Below are 25,787 nucleotides of genomic sequence, written 5' to 3'. Positions count from 1 at the left end.
CCCCCGCCACCAGGCCGGAAAGGGAAGGGCGGCCATCTGGGAGCTTATCACGCACTAGGCTGCATGGGGGGCCCAGTGGCCGGGCTGGCCAATGTCGAGCGAGGCAATGGGGCATCGCAGCATCGCCCCCCACCATTATCTCTGGCTGGCCCCGCTCTCCTTATCACCTGCACCTTAAGCCCATTAAGCCTAAAGCGGTTGCAAATCTCTGTTTCCTCCCCCCCCCCGGAATAAAATCCTGCGGCCGCCGCGTACCATGCGACCTGTTTCCAATTCTTCGCGGGCTGGTTGACGCTGACAGACACCCGACTCCGACACAATCCTCCCCTTGTGCTCTCGTTCCTCGACTGTTCGTCCGTCCTCGCACGACGTCCCCCCCCCGCCATGGCCGGATTCGGTAGTCGAGTGGTCTCGAAGATCAAGCTGGATTCCAGCCGCGACTCGCGCTGGTCCAACGAAGGTCGGCAACCCTAAGGCCATACCAGCCTATACCACGCTATACACGCGACTCGCGACTCACCTCACCTGTCTTGCAGATCTGCTGCCCACCCCCCCGGAGCAGTGCAGTAAGTCCACGCCGTCTGATCACCTCCGCCTCCTCCTCCGTCCCCGGCTAACGACTCAGCCTGGCGCTGGTGGAACTATGTCACCTTCTACTGGTCCATCTCCTTCACCAACTGGACCCTGGGCTCGGTAAATTCATTCCTCGCTCCCCGCACCTGACACGCGACCCCCTGCTCATTGCTCCAGACCATGATCGGTGTCGGCTTGAACTGGTGGCAGGCGATTGTCGTCATCTTCGTCTCCCAGCTCATCTCCTCCATCGCCATGGCCTTCAACTCCCGCGCTGCCAGTGTCTACCACATCGGATTCCCGTGCGTGGGCCGCAGCGTGTTCGGCATGTGGGGGAGCTACTACTTCGTCGGGGCCCGCGCCGTGCTCGCCATCATCTGGTTCGCCGTGCAGAGTACGTTCCGTTGCCCGGGAGGATAGGCAGAGAGCAGTGTTGACCCCCTCGCGCAGTGGACTTCGGCGCCGAGTACATGTACAACATCCTCCGGGCCATCTTCGGCCACCACTTCACCGACATCCCCAACCACATCCCGGCCAGCGCGGGCATCACCACCCAGCGCATGCTCGCCTTCTTCCTGTGCTGGCTGTGCCATCTGCCCTTCTGCCACTTCCGCCCGTACCAGCTGCGCAAGTTCTTCATCTTCAAGACCTCCATCTCCCTGCCCGCCATGTTCGGTCTGTTCATCTTCGCCATGTGCAACACCAAGGGCCAGCTGGGGACGCTGTACACGGCGGAAGCGCGCTCCTCCACGGCCACGGCCTGGATGATCATCTCCGGAATAAACAGCGGCCTGGGGTGAGTTTGGATCCTGCCATCGCGTGCGCACGCAACGCTGACCGCAACGGCGACAGAAACACCGCCACCCTGATCACCAACCAGCCCGATTACTGCCGTTGGACGCGAACCCGCCAGGCGCCCCTCTGGACGCAGCTGATCTCCAACCCCATCGCCACCACCCTCTCCGCCAGTCTGGGTATCCTCGCCACGGCCGCCATCAACAACAAATACGGCACTGATATCTGGTACACATTACTTTCCCCCTCTCCATATCCCTCCCAACCCCGCTAACCCCCCTCAGGAACCAATGGGACATGATGCAGTTCATCCTGGACCGGTACTGGTCCGGCACGACCCGGTTCGCCGTCTTCCTCGTGGCCTTCGCCTGGCTGGTGCAAATCCTGGGCACCAACGTCGCGGCCAACATGATCTCCTTCGGCGCCGACTCCTCCATGCTGTTCCCGCGATTCATCAACATGCGTCGCGGCCAGTACATCGTCGAGTGTCTCGCCTGGGCGGTCGTGCCGTGGGAGATTCTGACCTCCGCCACCAAGTTCGAGACTTTCCTTTCCGGATACGCCTTGTTCATGGGTGCTGTCGTCGCCATCATGGTGTGCGAATGTGCGTTCCCCCTCCCCCAAGCTAGCTCCCAAACGCGCCCCATGCTAACCAGACCATGCAAAACGAAATAGACTTCTGCTTCTCCAAGGGCAACATCTTCATCTCCGCCCTGTACGACGGCACAAAGCTCAACAAGAGCTACCGCTACCACAAGGGCTGGAACGTCCAGGCCGTGATCGCGTATATCATCGCCATCGCGCTTCCTTTCCCTGGTTAGTCCCCCCTCCCCCTCCCCCAACCCCCAAATCGAACAATCCCATCTTCCTCGTAACAAAAGAATAAGCAACAATATACTAACAAATTATTCTTTCCAAAAAAAACAGGCTTCGTCGGCTCCCTCGGCGCCGACGTCTCCACCACCGCCGCCCGCCTCGGCTACCTAGGCTGGATGCTCTCCTTCACGACCGGCTTCGTATGCTACTACGTGATCTGCACGTTCTGGCCGACGGAGAACCAGCGCTACATCAAGGCGCAGGGCTACACGTGGGAGCAGACCGCGAAGGAGGACAGTCCGGATTTCTACCTTAACGGGGCGAATGTGGGCGGTGTGACCTGCGAGGAGGAGGTGGTGTTGGAGAAGGGCGCGGAGAAGCCTGTTTATCGGGGGTGAAGAGGATAAGAAAATTTCTTGTTTTTTTTTTTTTAATGGATTTGCTTTTGATGGGTATGAGGTATGAGAGAGAGGGGGGATTCCTTGGAAAAAGAGAGGGGAATAAATGAAGGGATTGGATTGGATTGGAAGGGTATATATAGTATATAGATGGATGGATATGGTAGTAATTTATTTAGGTAGTAGTTATCTACGACATGATACGCAACTCGACTCTACTCGACTCGACTCTGGATTGATATGAAATGAATAATACATTTTTGAATAATATATGCTTCTGATTCTTGGTTCGGGGTTTATGTGTGGGGCGCGGAATGGGATGGTGTTATTATAATGTTGGTTGGTTTAACACACACACACACACACGCCCATTAACAACAAACCGCTCCTGCCAGCTAGATACAAAACGTCGGTACCATGAACCACTCCGGAGTTGATTTCACTGCCAGGACTAAATAGGAGGGGGAAAAGTGGAGACCCCGAAACAAAACAAACTATTATGATTGTCCCGAACCCTCACAGTCTCATGTCCTGGGGCTCTGATTGGCTGTGTAATGTCTCCGATGCAATTTGCTGCGCGTCGGTACTACTGTAGGGAGTGACTACTATACTTACCTGGTCTATTGCGGTGAGAAATGGCCGGTATACTATCTCGACTAATAGGTCTCTCCAGACCCTGCGAGTCATGGAAATGTAATGACTGGTTTAATAGTTGCTTCTACACGGGTAGGGCAGGGAAGTGAAGTTTGCTGTAGATAGGTTGATTCTACGCCCAGAATACAGATTCCAGAGACGAAGAGAAAATCTAACAGTGATTCATCTTCTCAGGAAAAACCAAACTAAATCTGAGTCCTGGCCATCATGATGCATCGTCCATTCCAAATGAAAAGAACGCAGCCCAGGGAAGGTACCACAGGATATGCATCCACCCTTTGGCAGAAAGTGCAGGCATACCCCCTCGCCTAAACAGGTGTCTGGAAAGCCTTCTGGCGAGGAAGGGCCCATTTTCTTTTTACCACCCTTCCCCCTCTTGGAGCATCTCGCATTTTTCTGATCAAGGGGTTTTGTTGGGCAAGAAGCAACGCCCTTGTCTGTCTGAGATTGTCAGAGCGCTCCGCCAGCAGACCCAACCCGCCATTACAGAAGCCCAGGAACATAGGCAGAGGCTTGACCCCCCGCTGGATGCCCAGGAAGACCAAGACCCTGAGGCAATCGTATTTCGTCATCTCGGCCGCCTTCCGCTGACCGTACTGAAGCTCTTTGACATAGACTTTACTTTTCAAGTCGAACATGTTCCCCAAATCCCGCCCGATATCTGCCCACCCATTGGAGATCGCCAGGGACAGCTCTGATACTCCATAGACCCCATTCCCACCCTGCAATGGCACACCCTTTCTAAACAGGTATCTTATATTCTCCTTGCGACCCGCCTGGTGAATGTCCGGAGAGGTGGCAAAGGAGGAAGTCGAGGAGGTAGAGTTGAGGGTAGGGTTGTAAAGTGATGATGTGATGAAGTTTTCATGAGCAGTTGAGGCCTGGAGACTGTACTTTGGGTGAGATGTGAGTGGGGAAGAGTAGCTTGACTCGGTACGTACATGATAGGCGATTATTGCTCCCGCCAAGTTTAATATTGGTGAGAAATGCGGTTGTCGATGTTCAGATCGAACGTGTGATGTAGAAGTCAGAATGTCAGATATATTCTTATATTTGGTCCTAGTCGGGTATTTCACGCGGCCTTGAGACTCTATTTCATCTGAGAAATTGGTCGAGGGTGTCGCCAGTGTTGCAGTAGATCTTATAATCAAACTTCTTGAATCCCTTGCTATATTCTCAAAAACCTGTCTGAACCACTTTCTCACAGCCCAGGGAGCATGGGTGCAGTACCCTCACACAGACACTGATATCTCATCATGCATCTGCAGTATAAATACTATACCATCAGAGCTTGGCTTGCTAAGTTGGATACATGGAACTGCAGCTCTGCAGGGCATGCGAGGTGAAACCGCGCAGTCGGCAACTGTCAGGAAATGTATTCCGAGTGAGTTGCTGCGCCACAATAGATAATCACGGTCTTGGGCCAGGATCCTGCATACTATACGGCTCGGGTTATGGCAGAAGGATCCTGTGAGCCATAGTGAAAGAGGAAAGTGGAGACAGCGCTGTGCACACAACCGGTGCAGTGGTTTGTCTCACTGCGCGCAAACAGGTTAGTAGAAGCTTTTCAAAGCTACTGGATATTGTGTTGACTTGACATGCCTGGGCAATATTTCCACAGCCTCGATGATATCCACCCTCACTCAGCCTCATTCGTACCCTGAGTCAGACCCTTAACACTAGTCCGCAAACAGCATCGACGCGGGGCTGAGCACATCACCACATCACCAACCCGCTCCACTCACCATTTATATAACCGACAGGCCATCTCCCCCTCCTAACCCCAACCCTAACCTCAACTCCATCCAAAACAACCACCACCACCACCACCACCACAATGCCCAGCTCAATCCCCCACATCCACCTCCTAAGCATGGACCCCACCTTCGGAACAACCCTACAAGCCCACCTCCCTCCCAGTTCCCCCATTAGCACAACCTCCCCCCCCTTCCCCACCATAACAATCCACCCCTGCGCCCTCTCCTCCCTCCCCCCGACCACAACCGTCACGGCGATCGTCTCCCCCGCCAACTCACACGGCCGACTAGACGGGGGCTTCGACGATGCAATCTCACGCTTCTTCTCCCCCAAGGACGACTACATGGCGCTGACCCGCCACGCACAAGCGCACCTGTACCGCACCTGGCGGGGCTATCTCCCGCCGGGCCACTGCGACCTGATCCCCATCCCGGGGGACTTCGCGGCGCGGTCCAAGAACACGTTCGGGACGAAGTTCCTGGCGCTGTGTCCGACGATGCGCGTGCCGCGGGACGCGCGCTGGGATCGCGAGATCGTGTATAATTGCGTGTGGAGTCTGCTGTGTGCGGTCGAGAGGCATAATCGGGTCGCTGGGGATGGGGAGAGGATTGAGAGTTTGTTGATGACGCCGTTGGCGACGGGGTGTGGCGGCGTGTCGGAGGAGAGGTGGGCCAGGCAGTTTGTGCTCGCGATTAGGCATTTTGAGTTGGCTGGGGGGGCGGGTGAGGGTGATGGAGGATGGGAAGGGCTGGATTTGGTGCAGGCGTCGGAGGTGGCGAGGGAGGTGGAGGAGACGTGGGCGGTTTGAGCGGGGGGGATTATGGTTCTGGTCAGGGATCGAGGGCTACCTATGACTAAGTGAATGAGGGTTCCATCGGTGGAATATGAGTCCCCCCATGGTTACTCTGCCACTTGTCCTGATTCAGTGTGGGTTGCACAAAGATCGCGGTTACCCTTGAGCGACAGCTGCGAGCCCTGGCCCTGGCGGCTGGATTGTGCCGCCTTCATTAGAGGTCACTGAACATGTTCAAACGGAAGCTCCTATTTAGGACTCTGTCTATACAAATTCATTTCTCGGCGTACACTACTCTGCATCCTTCTGATTACAGAGCACGTAATCCTGCCTGTTTGGTTTCTTGGTAATATTTTCACATTGACCACCTCTGCCTATCCAGGTTCTGCGTACTGCTCCGTCCTCAAAAGACGGCTTCGTAAAGGAAACCGCCATACTGACACGATGGCTGGCTACCTGCCAAGACGAAGGAACATTTTGATAGCAAGCGACTGTCACCTGACTGCCGTATCCTGCTGGACTCTCACCAACAATCTTCCTGTCACTGTGTGAAAAGCGTGCTTCTAGCGGGGACTGCGCCGGAGGCCCTTTTAATGTGCCTATGGAGGGGAACAGTGACCGAAGCCATGAACCCTTTGGAGCGAATTGTGGGTATAACAAGCGCGGAAGAAACCGAGCCTCCTCTCTGTATCCTCCCCAGGAATTCCCCGAACGGATCACTGTTCGATACTGGCAAATGCCGTCGTGCAAGATCAATCAAGAAGGAGCTTCCCTTGACCCAGGTCCTGTGTCCACTCCTTTGAAGGAGGATATCCCCCCAGACAAGCCCCGAGATGCACCTATCCATTCAGGATATATGGCCTGCTGTGAGGGCCGGAGGACTCCTACAAGGAACTTTCCATTCGGCAAAATGAGTTATCCCTGGTACTACTTAAACCCCCTGCCCCCACCTTTCGTCTGAAGATACAATTTCCAGGTCTATGCACGGAGATTTCCCACCAACCTGACACCATGTCTGCAGACGAATCCATGCGGGATGGCAGTGTGCCGGTGGAGCAGATGGATGATGAAGGCCGATCGGTAGAAAGAATGATGACAGGCTATCTCTCAGAGGAAGAAATGGAGGATCTCACTACATCCGTGGACATGATGGAGGTTAGCAGTCCACCGCAGGAGATGGAAGACGACAACCCATCGGAACAGGATATGGACTACCTTTTTGAGCCACTACCGACGTATATCCTGTACCCACTGATCCAAGCCATGGGGAAGGAGAGTGTCTACCGTGCGTTCGATCGCTGTGAGCCCGTACGCGAGGAGTTCAACACACAGGTGAGAGACAAAGTATTGAACGACATGATGACATACGATGCGCCGGCGGGATACAATCCTCACGAGCAGACCGACTTCAGCAGCAAGTGGTGGTATCAATACATCAGCTCCGGGGCTCCCGTACAGTTCATCTTGGACGCCATTGACAGTGGGGACGAACAGGCCGTCAGACGCTGGCTCGACGGTGAGATGGTTGACAATAATGCCAACCCCGAGGATAGCTCCACGATGGCCAATCTCACCCTGCAGTTTGGCCAGCTTTCCGTTGCCAACCTCCTGCGAAGCCGTCGCGCCGAGGTCAATAATGGCTACCCGGGGAACATGACGGATCTGGATCACATCTTCTGGGATCCCTTCCTGCTGAAAATGGGGCGGCACGAACTGATGCGCGTTATGCAGCTGTTGATTGGTGTTGGAGAACATTTTACCCGCCTTGAAGTCATGGTTGCTCTGCTCCGGAACCCGGATGCCCGTCAGCTGCTGAGCAAAGCCGTTGTCAATGATCAGGGCATCCTGGATCTGAGGAACCGCACGGGGTACACGGTGCTCCACATGGCGGCAGGGTATGGCACTCTGGACTGCTGCCGTGATCTAGTCGAGCAGGCCCCCTGGCTGCTGACTGCTGAAAGCTGCGAAGGTGTCACTCCCCTGCATGTGGCAATAATCCAGGGCAATCAAGACACGGCACTGTATCTCATCGAAGGGGGGACGCTCCTGCAGAGATCCACGTTCTGTGTGTATACAGAAGCGTTCATGGCCTGTGTTATGAAGAAAAAGCGTGTTGTCCGCGAACTACTTCACGCACGACACTGGGACGCCTATAGCAAGGCTCAATGGGGGTCGGATGCACAGCTTGGATCCATCGTAAGCTACCGCTCTTACGACGATACGCTGGGAACGTGTATTGACGGTGCACTCGGAGAGCATAGAATGTAAGTGGTTCCGCGATCATGATTGATACATGTATGGGTGCTAACATTGGTCTTAGACACTGGCCCTCATACAGAAACCAGCTGGTTGCAAAGCTACGTGACATTGCTTACCACGGGATCCGCTTTGATCGGGGGAATTGGTGAATCGACGCCCGGTCCCCGAGTACGGTTCCACTTTGAAGCTTTTTTTTTTAGCCCCCGGCCATTGATATCGAAATCAGTAACTCCAATAGTTAGCTGTTCCTTTTCTTGTTGCTATCATAACTATTTTATGCAGACTTTCTGTCAAATTGCCACCGTCCGTTGGCCGATCAAAATTCCACCATCGTAGTCTGTAATCCCTCTACAATTGCCCCAACAGGGTCTGAGGCATTCCAACCTCCAGGAAGTCTCCAGTAATGCCGTAATACCCTAATGCCGTAATGCCCAGTTTGTACGAGGGCCACCCATCATAATTCTTACTATGAGTATACCACCCATAGAACGAAACAGCTGTAGCCATGAATCATTTTTTTTACATCCATCAAGTCAGCCTACCCGTCAACCGGCGCTTAACAGAGAGTGAACAGTAGGCTCCTAGTTGGTAGTTTGTGTTGAACCTAGTGCACCTCTATGACGAATGATGTCGAGACAACTTTTTAGCCTAGGGGAGGATACCGGGAAGCTTCCAACAGTTTGTCAGGTGTGTGACTGGACCAGTAGTGTAGATAGAATACGGAAACTACAGAGATAGAGCTGAAGTCGAGACTAAGAGGATATTGTTCATAAGAGTTGCCATCGACAACGGCGGAATCCAGGGAGACCAAAACGTAAGCAGTAAGACGGGAAAAGGAAGAAAAACAGCGCGTCTGGGCTCGGGAACTAATACGGTACGAAGCCCCGTTAGAAGAACCATCCAAACCCCCCTGTAGCCCTCATCACCACGCACTGCAGGTTTCTGAAGTTGATTATCACGCGCCGCGTTTGACGTACAGCATCAGAGTCCGAGGTACTTTCGGTTGAGATAGCCCAGGCCTGCAAAATGAGCACGCACACGATCATTGATACGACTTATTGTTGACAACGAACTAAAACCAAAGCGTAGAACAAACCGAAAGGTGACAACGAGACCAAGAGAGCGACAGAATAGAGAGGTAAGAAGAGCAGAGGAGTAAAAAGGGAGAAACAGACTTTTGACTGGTGGGCAAGGTTGAAATATGAAAGGAAGAACAGAAGATCGAACAACAGAAGACCTACCCTCCCCGGAATTACCTATCCGGGTCAACGTCTATAACAACTTCCGCCGGCATCAAAAGCTCCCTCCCAGATGGGTCATTCATTCCCCCACAGATATAAATAGCCGGTTTCATAACTGACAGAATCCGATGTCCTTCGAAACGCTTGCGTCGTGTGAACAAATTGTATCTGTAGGCCATTGCAAGGTTCGCGTCCTCGGAGGAAAACCGATTATTCAGGTTGTTCAGTGTCCCAAACTCCAAATGCTGAACATGCGACCAAGAGCGAAAGCTCATATCAGCCGCAAGTTGATAAACATGGTCGAGCGATTGCCGCCTCTGCGCGATGGGTTCTGGTCCCTCGAGAGGTTTGAGCATGGACTGTAGGAACTCCCCAGCCAAGACATGGTCACACATCGCGCTGGTCATGGCCTTTCGATGCGCAACTTCCTTGTCACCAAAGTCCTTACCACCCCAATCACTTCCCATCCAGGTGGGATCGGAGGGGTTGCAGAGACGCACGGCCCACATTCTCCAGGGTTGGGAATAGCGCTTGTTTTCTGGGAGGCAAGATTTGTCAGGACCTGCAAATTGGAAAGTTCCGATATGATGTGAAAGGGAAAGATTCATCTTACCTGGCTGTACGGTCTTCCAAAAGGCATAGAGATCGGCCCCGAAGGCAGTTGTTCCACGTCGCACTTCATCCATGTTGATGTTCTCACTGTCTGGCTGTATGTCAACGTACCAAAACGGGTTTGTGAAGAACCGGCCAATGATGTCCTTCATAAGCCAGGCATACACAAGAACGGACAGGTATATCTCGACAAATTGGCCAGGGAGGCCAGACTCAATAACATCCAGGTCATCCTGTACAATGAAGCCATCCAGATCAGCAACAAGCTTCCTTTTCTGGTCACTTGAAAGGATGTCAGTCGTCGGGTGGGCATAATTCCCAGTCCAACTAAAGAGGAAGAGAAGAACCGCCTCCATTGACTTTCCCAGAACGCCGACCGGTTGGACATTCCATCCCAGCGCACTTCCTTCGAGCCAATGATGCCTCGTCATAGTCTCGTCTCGCCAACGAAGCCAGGACTGAACTCTTCCTTCCAAAACCTCAATCTGTCTCCTCAAAGATTCATTTTCATCAGTTGCAGTTACTGTCAAGGTAGCCACAGTTGCATCAGTAACACCTGTCTCGGGTGTCTCCTTCCCCTTCGGTGGATTAGCAGTCGTCCTTGCCGAAGTCACCGCTGCCTTGTCAACGGCCCCCGTCTCCGATTTGTCTTTGCCTTTCGATGGATTCAGGCGGCTAGACCTTCGCGGCTCCGGTACGGGCGGCTTCGCTGCCTGTTGCTTTTTAGCAGGACGGGGACGTGAAGGTGACTTCTGCTATGTACTAGGGTATCAGCACGCATGACCTCTGTCACGACTGAGGAGGAGGGGCTTGGTATAGAGCCCGTGGACGGGCGCAACATACCTTGTTGGTTTGGCTGCGTTTCTTAGTTGACTTGGATGCTTTGCCTGCCATGATGAGCCAGAGCCGGTCTCAACGTGAAAAACAGAGGGAGTTTGTGGGGGGGGGGGGCTGAATGGGAATATGAGGGATGCGTTACAGCAAGTGATGATAGATAGTAGTAGTGGTGGTGGTGGTGGTGGTAGTATGTGTGCGCGGGTGCGGGTATTTGGAGGGAGAGGGAGGCACTTACTTACCTACCTATTCGGCACATGACTGTGGACAGACAGCACTCTGGCCCTTGGTCCTACTGCGTGTTTTTCCTTTGTTTTTCGTGCTTTCTTTTGTCCCATGTTTGGCTGCTAGTGTCTGCTCCGCCCGCCGCTTTGTCCCACCCCCGCCACAACGGTGTGTTTACTCGGTTCCCTTGGAAGTTTCAGAAAGACCCAGGCTATGGCGTTAGACTTTCCTTGGCAGCGCCCGGTAAACATCGCTGTCTATTGGAGACCCTGGGGGCAGAGTGAGCTCCAGGGAGACACCTGTAAGACACAACAGAGAAAGAGTAAACCCCACGATGCGTGAAACTCCATGAAATGCTGATTTCGGGAAGCGACCTCTGTCCAGATGATACAGTTGACGGAGAAGGGTACGCACGTGGACAGGGCGTAGCTGATATATAGCTGAGGCCTTTACGCTGTCTTCAAGAGGTGGCAATGAGTGCAATCAACCGCGTTGGTCTTCTTTATCTACAATATCACGCTTGATATCCGGGAACGGTGAAGTCCAAGAAAACCCCAAGCCCCGAACACCACCACCCCCACCACCATAACAACAATCATAAATCCGTTATATCATCATGCAGGAACCTGTCACAAAGGTGCTTGTGGCGTTGGACTATGGCACAACCTACACAGGTGATCACTCCATCCCCCTCCCCTCTATTGGACCCTGATACCATGAAGACAAAGAAGACAAAGCTGACGTAAAAAAGGGGTTGTGTACCGGGTCTGCAGGCAGACCCACAGTGACGAGAACGAAGTGATAACCTGGCCTCGCCCTGAAGAAACGACTATCACCTATCGCAAGGTTCCTACGATTACATGCTACACGCTCGGTCGCCTGCGACATCACGACCCCATTGTCTTGTGGGGCAACGAAGCCAGGAGAAGGGAGAATTCCTTCGCGTGGACAAAGCTGTTGTTGGATAACACCTTGGATCGATGGGACTACCTGGATGATACTCTGGAAGCCGCTACGCGCCTAGGGATTTTCAAAACTCCCAATGGCAAGGGAGCAGTCGATGTGGTCACAGACTACCTAACCATGGTACACGGACACGCATGGGCCCAACTTCGAGCCGAGATAGACGACATCGTCGACCATATTCCGGTCGAGTTGTACGTGACCTATCCCGCGCAGTGGTCGGGCCCAGCAATCGACGCGACTTTGGGCGCAGCCCGAAGGGCTGGATTTCAATCCAAGCCTGGGGACTCGATTTTTGGGCTATCCGAGCCGATGGCGGCCGCGAGGACTGTTTTTGACCAGTTCCCCCACGTTCTCAAGGTCAGTATTAACACGTTCCCATCTTTGTGACAGACGAACATTCCTGATCCAAGGTCGCATGAATAGGAAGGTGACATGATGTTGGTGTGTGATGCCGGAGGCGGCACAGTAGTAAGTCTTTCCATCTTCTTGCCTGCGTACCATCTGAGTTTCGCTCACTGTGCTGCAGGATCTAGGGGCCTATCAGGCATGCGATGCTGAGCCCCATCTCTATATGCGAGAGCTTACCACCGCACGAGGTAAACCGCGTGATGTCTGTCTTTGGCATAGTCTCGACTGACCACCTACAGGGGCCCGGTGTGGAAGCACGGCCGTGGATAGCAGGTTCTACGCGCTCATGGAGCAAAGATTTCAACGATCGTTCTCCCAATTGCCCCTGCAGCATGTTGGCCCCGGTAGTCCGCTGATGGAGAGATTCGAGTTGTACAAATCTCAGGTATCATTGGATACGGCCTCGGGACACCTGTTTTATCTGCCCTTAAACCGGTTGCTGCATAATGCGGACCCTGCCCATTACCGGGCTGAGAGCCGGCATATTGTGATTAGTGCCGGCGACATGCGCAGTCTGCTACAACCCGTGGTGGGCCGGATCCTGGCTCTCCTGTTTCAGCAGTATCGGGAAGCCAAGGAAATGTGCCGCGCTGATGCCGTGGTAAGATTGCCGGTTGCGGCTTACAATCCGGGTGTCATGGGCTGACGTTGAGTATAGCATATCTTCCTCGTAGGCGGGTTTAGTAGGTGTTGCTACCTCCAAGAATCTGTCCGCAGGCACTTTCGAGACCAGGCAACGGTCACAGTTCTCAATGAGCCGTACAGTCAACCCCCCACCCCCTTCTTAGACATGCTCTCAGGGGACTGACCCTTCTCAGAGAATTGGCCGTTGTACGTGGCGCTCTCCTCTATGGCTGTCGGCGTGGACCGCCCTTGAAGATCAAGTGCCCACGATGGTATGGCTTCGGAAACCCCCACGATTGGTTCTTCGCGAAGGTATGCCGACTCTTCCTTTCTTTCTAATCCTTCCTCTTCAGTCACTGACATTGAACCACCCACAGGGGACACATTACGCGGATGGAGATCAAGTCCGCAGAGCGTTCACTCATTTCTACGGCGAGGGTGAGCCATTTGTGGCCACAAATTACATACACGCCTGCGAAGAACCAGCGGACCCGGCCACCATGAAGAGCTCTTGTAAGTCAGCTTTCCAGTTCACAGTAACCCGCGACTGACGACCCCAGTGCTCCAGCTGAACCTCGAAACTATCGACATGAGACCCCTTCAACCTCTGATTGTGGATGGCCGTACGAGGCTTCGGGTGGCCTATACCGTCCAATTTACCTTTCTAGGGACCGAAGGCAGAATTGCCGTCCAGGCCGAGGCCTACGGACGCCTCATTGCGGAAACGTCCTTTCCAATCAGAAGGTGAATGACTGCGTGGATTTCCCGGCTCCTATTTCCTTACTGCTTCTACCGGTTGGTCCCTGAGAATGATATTATTTTCTTTTTTTTTTGCAATTGGATAGATAGCTTGACCTTTTGTTTAATGTTACTGGAGTTCGTCTTGGTGTTTCTGTCGGTGTGAGCGAAAGTAGCACTCGTAGTGATTGAGCATCCGAATGTCTGTCCTCTCTCGCGGGTCTAGACCGCTCCAGATGCTAGAGTAGAGTGTCTACCTAGATACTATTGACGTGGTCCTATCATTCTGTCATACCCTGTCTCCCCAACCACTGTCGACGACCCTTCTCCAACTCAACTGCCGCGGACATGGAGAAAACCCGAAGATCAAACCAGGAAACATACGGAGATGATGATTGAACAAGCGAAGGAGACAAAAGGGGGGAAAACAAGGCTCCGGGTGGAGCGTTGCAGAGCAGAATAGCAACCCAGTCAGCCCCAGCTCCAGAGTGACGGATCTATCTGTTGGCGCGGGGTCGATCGGGAGAACTGAAGGGAGCGATCGATCGCAGACGATGACGCAACCGCATCCAAACGAGCTTCAAACAGAGTGCAATAGTCGACAGCCCTGTGCGACCCCGCGGACGGCTCCCGTTCGTTCGGGGAGGGGGGGAGTCGGCGATGTTTCGGACTTCGTATCTGCAATTAGCCATGCACCGGAGATCGCTTGGGAGGGAGAAGAAGGGGGGTCTGGCATTGCGCCCCATCTGAAAGAGAAGAGGTTCAGAATACAAGATAGAACTGATGCATGAAGCACGAATATTGGAGATGCGGTGGATTTTCCGGTGAGGCCGCGCTTCACCTCGCCGCGATCGGAGCCACCTGATTGGCGGTGCTGCGGCTCCGCTGAGTCAGCTTCGGAAGACGGATCGGGCCTTCCGGGGCTCTGCGATTGGCTGGCGGGGGTCACCGGATCCGAGAAGTCCTAACATCCAGCTCAATAATGGCAAGGCAGAGGGGGGCAACCTGCACAGGCAGGAGGCGAAGGGGGGAAGCAACGGCGGTGATTCTTTCTACCCGGTGCCACTTTCCCGATCCCCATTCTGTTTGGTGAGGTCTTGCCAGCGACAAGCACATTTCATCCGTCGGCCAGACAGCAGGACAAGAACCCCGGAAGCGAGAGTCCAGGCCCGGCCCGGAAGATGACAGGCGGTCCCGAGTGCTGAAAGCAGGGGAGGCGGTCAGGGAATGGTCTAGCCCGTGTGGGGATGGGGGATGGGGGAGGATGGTCAACCTCTCGTCGCCACACGTGTATTGGCGTCTGGTTTGCAGTTTGCAGGCAATAATCGATGCTGAGTACTCTGGACTGACACAGCCATACCCAGTAGTTAACTGGTTAATGCCCTGCTAGGCTGCCACGGAGCAGACTAGAGGATAGTTTCTGGAACAGAAACTCCGGAGTAAACACGCCCAGGCAATCATCATGAATCGCAACCCGGCACCAATCCCACGGGGGCAAAAAAGCCACCTTCTGGAGGGTTATCCCCATTCCAAACCGGGGAATTAGTGGAGCACGCACAGCACAAATTCTAGAACCGGCATAGCAGTAGCGCCCAGGGGACGAGGGTGAATTTTTCTGGCCGCCGCCTGGTATTTCTACGGACGGTGAATCCTCGCAGTCACAAGTTGTCCCTTGTTCCTCCTGGAAATGAACGCCGAGTGAGTGATTTGGGTGCCAGCAGAACATTCGACAACCCGGCCAACTCAGGGGCTCCCACCCGCTTTCCGCCTCCTCCCGGCCATGTCGGCCCAACAGAAACATGTCTACGACATCCAGGAGCTGCCGCCGGATCGGCGCATGCTCTGTGGGCGACAGCATCGCAGGGGGCTCTACGCCGTGGCCCAGGCCGCGATATGGAGCTTCAACCTCTACTTTGTGGTGCGCCTGACGCTGTGTTTCTCGTCTCCGAACCCCAGCTGGCGGATCTGGGCCACACTGCTGGTGGAAGCCGTGCTCGCGCGTAAGGCCTGATGTTCAACCTGTGTTATTGGGGGCCAGACTAACCGAACCGGCCATCAGACATGTCTCGTCACGACCAGCGACTCACGGTGGCTGCTGGGGACGGGGCAGGCGAGCAGCCACGCCAACGACTGCGACTGCAGGGGACGCAGGATCTCCCCCGGGTTGATGTGCTGGTGCCGTGCTGCGGGGAGCCGGTGGAGGTGATCGTCGACACGGTGCGGGCTGCGTGCACGATGGAGTACCCGCGCTCGCGCCTCCGGGTGCGCGTGCTGGACGACGGGGCCTCGGCCGCGCTGGAGGCGGCGGTTGCTGCCCTGCGCCCGCAGTGGCCGCATCTGTTCTACCACACGCGGGGCAAGCAGTCCGGCAAGGTCTTCGCCAAAGCCGGCAACCTCAACTACGCGCTCTCCACGCTGCAGGCCCAGGACGAGGTCCAACCCGACTTCTGCGCCGTCTTCGACGCCGACTCCATCCCCATGCCCGACTTCCTCCGCGCCACCCTGCCCCATCTGCTGCGCAACCCCCAGACGGCCCTGCTCACCACCCGCCAGTACTTCCTGAACCTGCCGGCCGGCGACCCGCTCTCCCAGTCGCGCCTGCACTTCTACGCCTGCGAGAACGCCGAGCTGGACGTCGGTGGCCGGGCGCGCGACGCCGGCTCAGGCGCCCTCTTCCGCCGCGCGGTCATCCTCGAGGCCGGCGGCTATCCCACGTATTCCTTCTCCGAGGACTGGCAGCTGTCGCTGGTGCTGCAGGGCCTGGGCCATCCCACCATCCAGATCCAGGAACCGCTGCAGTACGGCCTGGTCCCGACCTCGCTGGACGGTCACATCGCCCAGCGCAGCCGCTGGCACATCGGCCACTCCCAGCAGATCCGTGCCCTCTTCCCCCCCACCAGCCACTCCCTCCCCAGGCCGCTGCAGTGGAGCATCGCATGGAACGGCACCTCCATCCTGGCCCGGTCGCTGGGCTGTCTGCTGGCGTTCGCGCTGGTCCCGCTCCTGCTCGCCTCCGGGGGGGCTCTGATCCCCGTGGCCTCGCCCGTGCTGGTCCAAACCCAGCTTCTCCTGGCAGTGCTTCACGTCGCCTTGACGTGGGCATACGGATGTCTGCAATCCGCGCACACGGGCTTCCAGACCTCGCCGTTTGCGCATGTCGAGAACACCTGGCTGGCCGGAGGTACGCCTGCTCCCCCTCCCCGTGCCCTAACCCCCGTCCCCCCTGACGACTAACCCACCTGTAGCCCAACTCCACGCCGTCCTCCGATTCCACCTCTTCGCCAGCCGACCCAAGGGCTCCTTCGTCACCGGAAGCAGCGCCAACGCCTGGAACCGCTCCTCCGCCCCGTCCGCCCTCCAGCAGCTGTGCCACAACCTCTGGCACAACGGCATCGCATACAGCGTCCTCCTCCTGCTCGCGACCCTCGGCGCCGTCGCCTTCTCCATATGGTCCACCCTCACCGCCACCGACTCCGACCCGCTCCTGCGGCTGTTGACCACGGTCGCATGGCCCCCGATGCTGCACATCCTCTACCTCGCCGTCATCAGCTACTGGGCGCCCGTGTCCTATTTGCTGAACCCCCCGCGATATCCGGATCGAAAGGCCGGGTTGGCGCTCTCTCCGTCCGGCGTGGCGTTCCCGACTCGCGAGATCCAGGAGGGCGTTCAGCCGCAGGGCAAGCCATCGGTCGGATTCTATCGCCACTGTATACTGGCTACTCTTGTCCTGGTGGTTTTGTTGGGAGCTGGGCTGATGTTGTAAGGTGGAAGATGGGGGGGTTAGATAGCGTGCGTAGCCTGAGGTTTATTTCTGCGTATGCCATACCTTCATAGACGACGCATCCTTTTATCGCTGTTCTCTTTCAGGTGTCTGCAAGTCGTATATGTACCTTTCTTTATCCCGATGCCCAGAAATCATTGTCCACCCAACGCGCCCGACAAAGGCCCCTCTTGGTACCATGGTGCTACCCCGACGAAGCATCCTCTAGACCGGCTTGGGTAGTTCTGCCCCCCACACAGGATATACAGACCACCAAACGGAGGTTTCTAATGTCGCACAGCATAAACCCAGCCACATTATAACACGCGCATAAGGAAAAAAGAAAGAAAAGAAAAGCAAATAAAGTCAAAAAAGCAAGTACAAAACCGTATTGTAATACCGTATCTCAATACCGTCATAAGCGACACAAGAATACCCCCCCGAGGCACCACCAATATAATCCCACCACCGTCACACAAACCAGCCGTGTGCCACCGGCTCCACCACTTACTACTGTATTGTATTACTAGAGTAATATCAAAGCTGTCAGCTCTCATCCAAACAAGCTTCCCTGCAGAAAACCACATGCATGTTCCTGCATGCCGCGAACCCCGGTCCGACTCCGACTCTGACTTGACTGCTGCCCACCCACGCTGTGAAACAATGTCTCGGCCCCTCGGATGGCCATCGCGTGCGTTTGCAGCCTGCCAGTGGGCTGGCTGGTCGTGGGCCAGGGTGTTGGGAAAGCTTAATCTGACATGTTCTCGTGCGACGGGCATAGATGGATGGATGGATGGATGGATGGGTTTAAATTGGCGATGCGCCCTGCACCAGCTTCGCTCGGGTTGGTTATGCTGCGGGTTGATTGTGCTTTGTGTTAGTATGGAGATTATCTGCATTGTTATTTATTCAAGTTGAGGATGAAGTTGGAGTTTTATGATGGAGATCTTTTCATTGATTGTACTTGGGTATTCTGAGCACTCTCGGCTACAATAGTATGGCCTGCATGAATCTCGCACCAGGTCGACCAGTCCCCGTCGCCTATGACACTTTTCTTTGCCTTGTAAACCCTCGCAACTTTATCTTATGTGTGGCATTCATGCCTTGCGCTATTGAACTTACTTCCAGGCTGATAATCACAAGGTGGGTTGCTCAAACTTTAATAGCGCAAATATATATTTCTCTGCGCGCGATCAGAGACGCATCCTTCCCTCAAAGCTCCGGTCCGAGCTATCCGGACTACATGAACATCAGCTGATTTATCACTAACTGTCATGACAAAGGCATTCAGACTTTGTCGCCACAGACTGAAATGCGGTTCGGGTCGGAACCAAGACACGGCAGACGCCCATGGAAATATCCCCCGGCTTACGGGTACGACTTCATCCGCCGTCGACCATGGATGAGGATGCGAGTTTGCGCTGGTTGGTTCTGTCATAGGTGTTGAAGTGGCGCACGTGGAAATCCTGCAGGGAAAACAGCCGCTGCACTGCGCAAAGCCTCCCCTGATACTTGGCTGGGTGGAATGCCATGATACAGACCAAAGCCCCAAGGCATGCACATGCACGGCAATAATGCACAACACCCACCGCACAATCATCCAACGCACAAATCCCCAGAAAACACATCCCAATGCCGTCTATCCGTCCCATCCATCAATACCCACCCACACGCACCATAAACATCCAACCCGTCCCTGCATGCCACCCGCCCGCCGCATGATGATGATGATGATGATGATGCATCCGCGCGGCACCATCCGCCATCGGCCCTGAACCATCCCCGCGGCGCAGAATCGGCCAGACTTTATCTCCTGATCGCCCATCCTCACTGGCCGCTCAATTCCAGCGACAGAAAAGTTTTGCAAAGATTTTTCCAGATCCAGACGCCTTCTGCATCTCGGCAAACCCGCCCCACAGATCTGGGGGCCCTGATTTTGCCGAGCGGGCCCTCCACGCCCGCCTGCCAGCCCGCGTGCCGTCCGAACCCGAGCGCAGCCCTAACCGGGAGGTCCGAGGCCGAGGTCAAAATGGTTCCGTTTCGAACTTCTGCTCGTCGTCTGAGATGTGGATGGTTTTCTTATCTTTCTTCTGACAGCACCGACACGATATGATATGATATGATATGATATGATATGCAGCCGATAATACAAACTCAATCCAGTCACTTCGCATCCAAAATGGTCGTCTCTTATCTCCCCGAATATGAGCAGGAGGAACACGACCACCACCTTCATCATCGCAGCCACAGCCACAGTCACAACCACCATGGCCTCGAGCCCGTCATCCCGCCCTTCGCGGGCCGCGTCGGCGGAAACCAGGACTTCGTCGTCGACCGGAGTGATCCCAAGAACTCGAAAGTGCTTGAGAGAGTGCCCGACGCGGCGCCCTGGATGTCGTTAGCCGAGATCTTCGACCTCCGCGGCTTTCTCAGTTTGGATTTATGGAAGTTTGCTGTCCTGGAATGTATCGGTAATCACCCCTCAACCTACGACCCATCCATCCCCCTGCAACACCACTAACACCGCCCCAGCAAGCATGCTAAACACCTTCCTCACTGCCTGGGTAACAACCCACCCCCTCTCGGCCACCACCTCCCCCACGACCCCCTCAGGCATCTACAGCACCGTCACCTTCTTCTCCCCGACCTTCGGCGGACTCACCAACCTCCTCCTCACCCCTCTCCTCATCTACACCTTCTCGCCCTCCAGCGGCGGCCACATCAGCCCGACCATCACGCTCTCGACCTTCTTCGCGCGCATCATCTCCTTCCCGCGCATGGTCCTCTACCTCGCCGGCCAGACCCTCGGCGGGGCGCTCGCCGGCTTCGCGCTCCGCGCCGCCTACGGCACGCGCGCCTTCACCGTCGGCGGATGCCACATCGATACCACCATGGTGCCGGTGCGCGACGCCCTGGTGATTGAGTTTTTCGCCTGCGTGATTCTCATTTTTCTCGCGTTCGGGGTTGCCTTGGATCCGCGCCAGGCGAGGGTGTTTGGGCAGGCCGTCGCACCGTGGTTGGTCGGTGTCGTCGTGGGGGTTGTTACTTGGGGGACGGCGTGGACCAGGGAGGGGTATATTGGGGCGAGTAAGTCCGAGGTCTCTTTTTTTTTTTTTTTTTACTGGGGCTTCCTTATCAGAGAGTCATCTCTTTGTTGGGTGGTGTGGGTGGTGTGAATGTGGGGGCGTGCTGTGCTAATGATGTGGTGCTCGTGGTAGGTGTTAATCCGGCGAGGTGTTTCGGGGTTTATGTTGCCAGTGGGTTTCCGAGCTATCATTGGATTCATTGGGTGGGTTTCCCGTGTTTTGATCCCATGAGGGAGGTGAGAAGGCTGGCTTGTTGATGCTGATTGATGATCGTGCAGGTTGGGCCGTTGGCTGCCGCGGTGGCGCATGGGTTGGTGTATTTCGTGGATCCGCTTTGGAAGGATCCCAGGGCAGAGTAGGAGTAGGAGTAGGGGAAGGGAGGGTGGAGTTGGTTTGTATATAGCGTGGATTGGGTTATAGAATGTACGATATAGGGGTTTCTTGCTTTCTTTCGGTTTCTCGATGAAGGGGTGGTGGTGCACCTTTTGCTGCGGACAGTGTCCATGATGAACCATGATGAACCATGATGAACTACACAGAAGCTCATTCTGACAACCCCCCCCCCCCCCCCCCCCAGCTGCATCCATGCTACTTACTGACCAGCAGAACAGCATTTCCCATCCACCGCCGACAGCCGACAATAGCACGAGGTGGTGATGGGCACATCGGCCGACCCAATGGCAACATCCCTCTGCACCTCGACACACCTGGCCTCGTCGACCTTGCCCAACGCCACCAAACACTCATGCAACCCATGCAACCCCCACACATTATTCAACCGGCCCTTCCGCCGCGGGAATCCCTCCGCCATGCCGACATCTTCGCGAAACACCCTCTCCGCCTCGCCCACGCGCTTCTGCTCCAGCAACAGGCCCCCCAACGCATGTCTCACGGGCAACATCCACGCGGGCGGATCGCAATACGGCAACGCATCCTCCAACTCGACGCCCTTCCGCAGCGCCGCAAACGCGACCTCAAAGTTCCCCTTCCGATACTCCAACTCCCCCGTCAACATCTGCGACGCGACCGCCAAAACCTCCACCTCGCGCACAGGCAGACTGTTGATCCTCGAATCCGGCACCTTCCGCCTGGCCGCCTCAAACGTCTCCCTCGCCTCCTCCGCCTCGCCCACCCTCCCCAACGCACTCAACGCAATCGCCCTCGCGTACAGAATATTCGCCGTCTTCGTACAATACAACTCGCGCGTCTCCTCCGCCGGCAACTCCAACGCCAGAATCTCCTCCCACCGCCCAAACCGCACCAGCACATGCGCGATGTTCCCGAGGAAACTCTCCGTCCAATCCGCCATCGGCGGACTCGTCGTCGTCAGCACCTTCAGATCAATCACCTCCTCCAGCTTCTGCGCCGCCGAGACCGCCTCCTCCGACCGCCCCGATATAAACGCCGAGTACAGCTTCGCCATGATATTATGCACCCGGTACGCCACATACAGCGCGGACCCGCTCATCGACGCAAAATACTTGTCGTCCGCCTCGATCGCCTCCTGGTTCGAGTCGATCGACCGCCGGTAGTCGCCCACCGCCATGTCGATGTGCGTCGGCATGTGCAGCATATGCGACGCGTCCGGCGCTAGCCGCCGCAGTCGGTCCGCGGCTGGCAGCGCGATCTCCGGGTACGGCGACATCTCCATGAGATGGATGTAGAGGTGGCAGAGCGCGGGGTGGTGGCGGCCGGAGGGTTGCGCGAGGGCCTTCTCGATCACCGCCCGCGCCTCGACCGTGTGCGGCCCGCTGGGTTCCCCTGTCTCGAGGTTCCAGAGCGCGCGTGGGCTGATGCACATGAGCGCTTCGACGAAGAGCGCGGCGATGTCCATGTCGTTCGGGTGGGCGTGGTAGACGGGCCGCATGGCGTCCGCGTACGCGTGGTCGTACGGCTTCATGTCGGCCGGGGAGGGGATCTTGTCGAGGGCGGGGAAGCGGGCCAGCAGCGCGGTTTGGAGGGTCTGTTCGAGGGGCGTGGCTGGGGTGTTGCTGGCATTGGCGTAGAAGGTCGATTGCGCGAGTGCCTCGTGGGCCTTTTCAACGCTGGTGCGCAGGTCGGCCGGGTCGAAGAAACTCCATGCTTTGTTGTAGTTCGGCCCGATGGCGTAGGCGATCCCCCAGTGCGCCAGCGTGCAGGTCGCGTCGTATTCGGTCGCCCGGGTGAAGCATTGGACGGCTTGTTCGTGGTTGAAGGAGAAGGCCCACAGCAGGCCCCGGTCGAACCAGAGCTGGGCGTCTGGGGAGGTGGTCGTGATGGGTCGGCGGTGGGTGCCCAGGTTGTAGTCGTAGGGCGGCGGGAGAGGAGGGGAGGAGGGGTGGGGGGTTCTTGTGTGGGTGTGGACTCGGTCATGGTGAGGAGGGATTAGATGGAGAGGAGAGGAGAGGAGGGGAGGACAAGGGGGATACAGAGATGAAGGGGACAGAATAGTACGATGGATGATGATGGCCTGGAGATCCAGGCGGATAATAAAGCAGCGGAAAGCGGGGTAGCCAGCCAGCTACGTAAGGCATCGGCCATGGCACTTTCTGTCCCCGCCCCGATTGGCGGCCGGTCGCCGTCTGTGTGTTGGTTCCGCCCCGCGCTTCGTTCGCCGATCGCCCGCCCGTTCGCCGATTGAGGCCTCGGCCGGGAGATAGAGAGATATATATCCAGTCGATCGAGGCCAAGATAGCATCAATCACTACGTAAGTAGCGATATCCTGCTGGAATAGGGGTATCTGAATGAATATCCTCCAGGTTGGTGACTCTTAAGTTCCAGACACGGCATTCCCATAAACATTCGCCAAGACCCACCTTAATGGTGTGCTCTATCTAGCCTCCATGCTACGAAGAAAGCCCATCCGATATCGCTTGCTTTACACAAGACTTCTTTTGTTGCACATATGTATCCAGACCACCGGAAGTACTCCATGCCTCTCAGCTACTCACCACCATCTAGATTCTAGTCCATCGTCGCCGATTCATCATATCATATCTGCCAGGACGCCCCTCTGCCCCCCCTCCCCCAGATCAACCTCTCACTGTCTGCCAGGTATCTCGATGGACACGCCAAATGAATAGAATACTTTCGTGGTATTCTGGCCGTCATACACCCGATCGAGTTTCAGATCAAGACTGGACTTGCAAACCTGAACGGAGCGGGAAAAACAACAACAGCCAATTAATTTACTACGCTTGGGCAAGAGCGGTCCTTCTTGTGAGCCTTTCTTGAGTACTGCAGTTGAAACATTACTCATCAAATTGGCTGGATGGTGTAGTTGGTTATCACGTATGCTTCACACGCATAAGGTCCTGGGATCGAGCCCCAGTCTAGTCATTTTTTGTTTTTTTCTTTTTAGTTTTGGTGGTAGTGTGCCGCATTGGTGGAGCGAGCGGGGCCTGGCGTGCCTAGCAGGACTAAGGCGGGACCCGGGAGGGACAATGGAGTACATACAGGTTAAGTTAATTCTCTCTGAAAAAAAAAAAAAAAAAAAAAAAAAAAGCACGTGATGGAAACCAAATCTTATTCTATATTCTATTCCTTACTCGGTCTCTGGGTAGTGACAATCCTACTTTCAGGTGGTTAACACACCGGTTAAGGAAATTTATTGGAGTGACTGATGGTTATTCTAACTTGAAGTATTATATTCTGTGCACATTGTCATTTGCATCTTAGATATATATCTAAGAAGAAATTTTGGCTCGTAACGTCTCCATACTTCAACGGAGGTATGTCCTAGGGTGTTGGGGTATTGGTAGTAAACCATCTACTTATCATAGTTTTTTTCCAAGATCTTCAATCGTTGCGCCTTTACCTGTCCCCGAAACAGGAATGGAATTAAATACCAGAGCCATAGACCCGACCCGTAAGAAGGAAGAAGAAGCAGGAGGCAAAAAGAATAAAATAAAGAAAAATGCCATTATGGGAATCGATCAACGGAAGTCGAACCACAGACTAACAGGATACATATGAAATGGTGTTCCCTAAAGTCTATTTGTTCAGAGCTTTTTTTTCAGAAGTGGTCTGTGGGGAAGGGATATACATAAGACAAGATATACAAAAAGGCACTATACACCCCCCCGCCGCCCTTCCCCTTGATTGACATCGACAGATTACACGGAATATGTCCAATCGAGCGACTACGAATCAGAACTGGTGCCACTTCTCTGCATGCAATCTAGTGTCATGTCATGGTATGACTCGTGTCCAGAGAATGTGAATATAAGGCAGAGATGTTACTATCATTCGTTAATTGCAACGGACTGCTACATACACAGCTTGCTTTGCTTTCCTCATCCATGCCCCTCCTCCCCTGCGGCCCTTCATTCTCATCAAGAAGCTCACTAGGCAATGCTATAAACCACCTATTCCTCATCCTCCCTCTTCTCCACAGTCCTAAGAATCGCAGACTAGAGGATCTCATCATCGCGTTTCTCGCGGATAATCATCAGATCATAGATACTAAGATCATCGTCACGCTTCTCAGCCGTCTTCACCAAAGGGGTATCCACGTCATCATCATCGCGCTTCTCGCGGATAATCATCAGATCATAGATACTAAGATCATCGTCGCGCTTCTCAGCCGTCTTCACCAAAGGGGCATCCACGTCATCATCATCGCGCTTCTCGCGGATAATCATCTTATTATAGATACTAAGATCTTCGTCGCGCTTTTCGGCGGTGCGGAGGAGGGCGGAGTAGATGATCTCGTCGTCACGCTTCTCCTCGGTGCGCAGAGTATCGGGACGGTAGACGTCCTCGTCGCGCTTGGTCAGGGCTGCGGTGTCTGTAGGAAATGAAAGTTATTGACTGGAACCTGACAGAAACCGGTAGACGAAGGGAGCCGCTGGGGGAATACCTTGAATAGGGGCACCGAGGGCCAGGGCAGCCAGAAGGCCCAGGGAGATGGATTGAACAGCAAGAAGACGCATGGTTCTCGAGATCTGAGTTATATATACACTGGAAATATTTCAAGTGATTCTATACTGTCTGTCCGATTTATTCCAGCCTGGGTACAGGACTTACTGGGGGTTTTATAGTGAACAAAGGAGGGGGGGGGGAGGAGAAGCTCGCGCAGCGCTCACACCGATCCCGTCATCATCCATGGTGGTGATGTCGGATAATCGAAGAATGAAGACCGCGTCAAAGATTACCCAAAATGACATAGTGTCTGGGTGTGCAGAAGGAGACGGCCGAGATAGCCACCCGTCTTACGGAGTATCGATGAAGGATTCGCACGCACTGACCACAAGGCGGAGATTCGT

General features: G+C 55.0%; 12 protein-coding genes and 1 non-coding gene across 13 annotated transcripts; 8 read left to right on the top strand and 5 right to left on the bottom strand.

Moving 5' to 3' along the window:
- The first annotated feature begins 235 nt into the window (after window positions 1-235).
- BO70DRAFT_316623 (uracil transporter) lies at window positions 236-2,845 on the top strand. Its single transcript, XM_025540353.1, has 9 exons — window positions 236-460; window positions 537-566; window positions 626-693; window positions 751-967; window positions 1,024-1,369; window positions 1,426-1,596; window positions 1,653-1,972; window positions 2,044-2,184; window positions 2,296-2,845. Exons 1-9 carry the CDS (start codon window positions 385-387, stop codon window positions 2,580-2,582), a joined length of 1,656 nt encoding a protein of 551 aa, XP_025398403.1. The 5' UTR covers window positions 236-384; the 3' UTR covers window positions 2,583-2,845.
- Window positions 2,846-3,544: 699 nt separating this feature from the next.
- On the bottom strand, window positions 3,545-4,179 carry BO70DRAFT_397298 (uncharacterized protein; the record flags this gene model as incomplete). Its single annotated transcript, XM_025546692.1, has 2 exons — window positions 3,545-4,117; window positions 4,174-4,179. The coding sequence occupies 2 exons, from the start codon at window positions 4,177-4,179 to the stop codon at window positions 3,545-3,547; spliced, it is 579 nt and encodes a 192-aa protein (XP_025398402.1).
- Window positions 4,180-5,052: 873 nt separating this feature from the next.
- Window positions 5,053-6,084, top strand: BO70DRAFT_362949 (uncharacterized protein). The gene has a single exon (XM_025543451.1). It carries the CDS (start codon window positions 5,074-5,076, stop codon window positions 5,800-5,802), a length of 729 nt encoding a protein of 242 aa, XP_025398401.1. The 5' UTR covers window positions 5,053-5,073; the 3' UTR covers window positions 5,803-6,084.
- Window positions 6,085-6,798: 714 nt separating this feature from the next.
- Window positions 6,799-8,266, top strand: BO70DRAFT_407656 (ankyrin repeat domain-containing protein; the record flags this gene model as incomplete). Its single annotated transcript, XM_025547185.1, has 2 exons — window positions 6,799-8,051; window positions 8,108-8,266. 2 exons carry the CDS (start codon window positions 6,799-6,801, stop codon window positions 8,193-8,195), a joined length of 1,341 nt encoding a protein of 446 aa, XP_025398400.1. The 3' UTR covers window positions 8,196-8,266.
- A 1,032-nt stretch (window positions 8,267-9,298) lies between these two features.
- On the bottom strand, window positions 9,299-10,793 carry BO70DRAFT_380356 (uncharacterized protein; the record flags this gene model as incomplete). The annotated part of the gene is made up of 3 exons (XM_025545407.1): window positions 9,299-9,849; window positions 9,901-10,132; window positions 10,743-10,793. 3 exons carry the CDS (start codon window positions 10,791-10,793, stop codon window positions 9,299-9,301), a joined length of 834 nt encoding a protein of 277 aa, XP_025398399.1.
- Window positions 10,794-11,708: 915 nt separating this feature from the next.
- BO70DRAFT_407654 (Hsp70 family protein) lies at window positions 11,709-14,054 on the top strand (the record flags this gene model as incomplete). The annotated part of the gene is made up of 8 exons (XM_025547184.1): window positions 11,709-12,281; window positions 12,348-12,392; window positions 12,451-12,520; window positions 12,572-12,933; window positions 13,007-13,015; window positions 13,098-13,268; window positions 13,334-13,469; window positions 13,517-14,054. Coding segments are annotated over 8 exons (1,554 nt in total), but the record flags the coding sequence as incomplete, so codon positions are not given.
- Window positions 13,812-14,462, bottom strand: BO70DRAFT_362948 (uncharacterized protein). Its single transcript, XM_025543450.1, has one exon. The coding sequence runs from the start codon at window positions 14,428-14,430 to the stop codon at window positions 14,275-14,277; it is 156 nt and encodes a 51-aa protein (XP_025398397.1). The 5' UTR covers window positions 14,431-14,462; the 3' UTR covers window positions 13,812-14,274.
- Window positions 14,463-15,401: 939 nt separating this feature from the next.
- On the top strand, window positions 15,402-17,498 carry BO70DRAFT_316616 (glycosyltransferase family 2 protein). The gene is made up of 3 exons (XM_025540352.1): window positions 15,402-15,694; window positions 15,754-16,875; window positions 16,940-17,498. The coding sequence occupies exons 1-3, from the start codon at window positions 15,475-15,477 to the stop codon at window positions 17,455-17,457; spliced, it is 1,860 nt and encodes a 619-aa protein (XP_025398396.1). The 5' UTR covers window positions 15,402-15,474; the 3' UTR covers window positions 17,458-17,498.
- Window positions 17,499-19,321: 1,823 nt separating this feature from the next.
- On the top strand, window positions 19,322-20,899 carry BO70DRAFT_407644 (aquaporin-like protein; the record flags this gene model as incomplete). Its single annotated transcript, XM_025547183.1, has 4 exons — window positions 19,322-19,925; window positions 19,987-20,541; window positions 20,673-20,743; window positions 20,819-20,899. The coding sequence occupies exons 1-4, from the start codon at window positions 19,589-19,591 to the stop codon at window positions 20,897-20,899; spliced, it is 1,044 nt and encodes a 347-aa protein (XP_025398395.1). The 5' UTR covers window positions 19,322-19,588.
- A 213-nt stretch (window positions 20,900-21,112) lies between these two features.
- On the bottom strand, window positions 21,113-23,060 carry BO70DRAFT_429980 (TPR-like protein; the record flags this gene model as incomplete). The annotated part of the gene is made up of 2 exons (XM_025548114.1): window positions 21,113-22,883; window positions 23,045-23,060. 2 exons carry the CDS (start codon window positions 23,058-23,060, stop codon window positions 21,133-21,135), a joined length of 1,767 nt encoding a protein of 588 aa, XP_025398394.1. The 3' UTR covers window positions 21,113-21,132.
- Window positions 23,061-23,259: 199 nt separating this feature from the next.
- On the top strand, window positions 23,260-23,694 carry BO70DRAFT_56004 (uncharacterized protein). Its single transcript, XM_025548539.1, has one exon. The coding sequence runs from the start codon at window positions 23,364-23,366 to the stop codon at window positions 23,601-23,603; it is 240 nt and encodes a 79-aa protein (XP_025398393.1). The 5' UTR covers window positions 23,260-23,363; the 3' UTR covers window positions 23,604-23,694.
- A 91-nt stretch (window positions 23,695-23,785) lies between these two features.
- BO70DRAFT_t196 lies at window positions 23,786-23,859 on the top strand. Its single transcript has one exon. It is a non-coding gene; the product is annotated as a tRNA-Val (tRNA).
- Window positions 23,860-24,898: 1,039 nt separating this feature from the next.
- On the bottom strand, window positions 24,899-25,454 carry BO70DRAFT_380352 (uncharacterized protein; the record flags this gene model as incomplete). Its single annotated transcript, XM_025545406.1, has 2 exons — window positions 24,899-25,309; window positions 25,382-25,454. 2 exons carry the CDS (start codon window positions 25,452-25,454, stop codon window positions 24,933-24,935), a joined length of 450 nt encoding a protein of 149 aa, XP_025398392.1. The 3' UTR covers window positions 24,899-24,932.
- Between the last annotated feature and the right edge of the window lie 333 nt (window positions 25,455-25,787).

Source organism: Aspergillus heteromorphus (assembly GCF_003184545.1).
Source record: "Aspergillus heteromorphus CBS 117.55 chromosome Unknown BO70scaffold_16, whole genome shotgun sequence".
Taxonomy (NCBI): Eukaryota; Fungi; Ascomycota; class Eurotiomycetes; order Eurotiales; family Aspergillaceae; genus Aspergillus; species Aspergillus heteromorphus.
The sequence above is the reverse complement of the archived record's forward strand: the minus strand, read 5'-3'. Positions and strand labels throughout refer to the sequence as shown.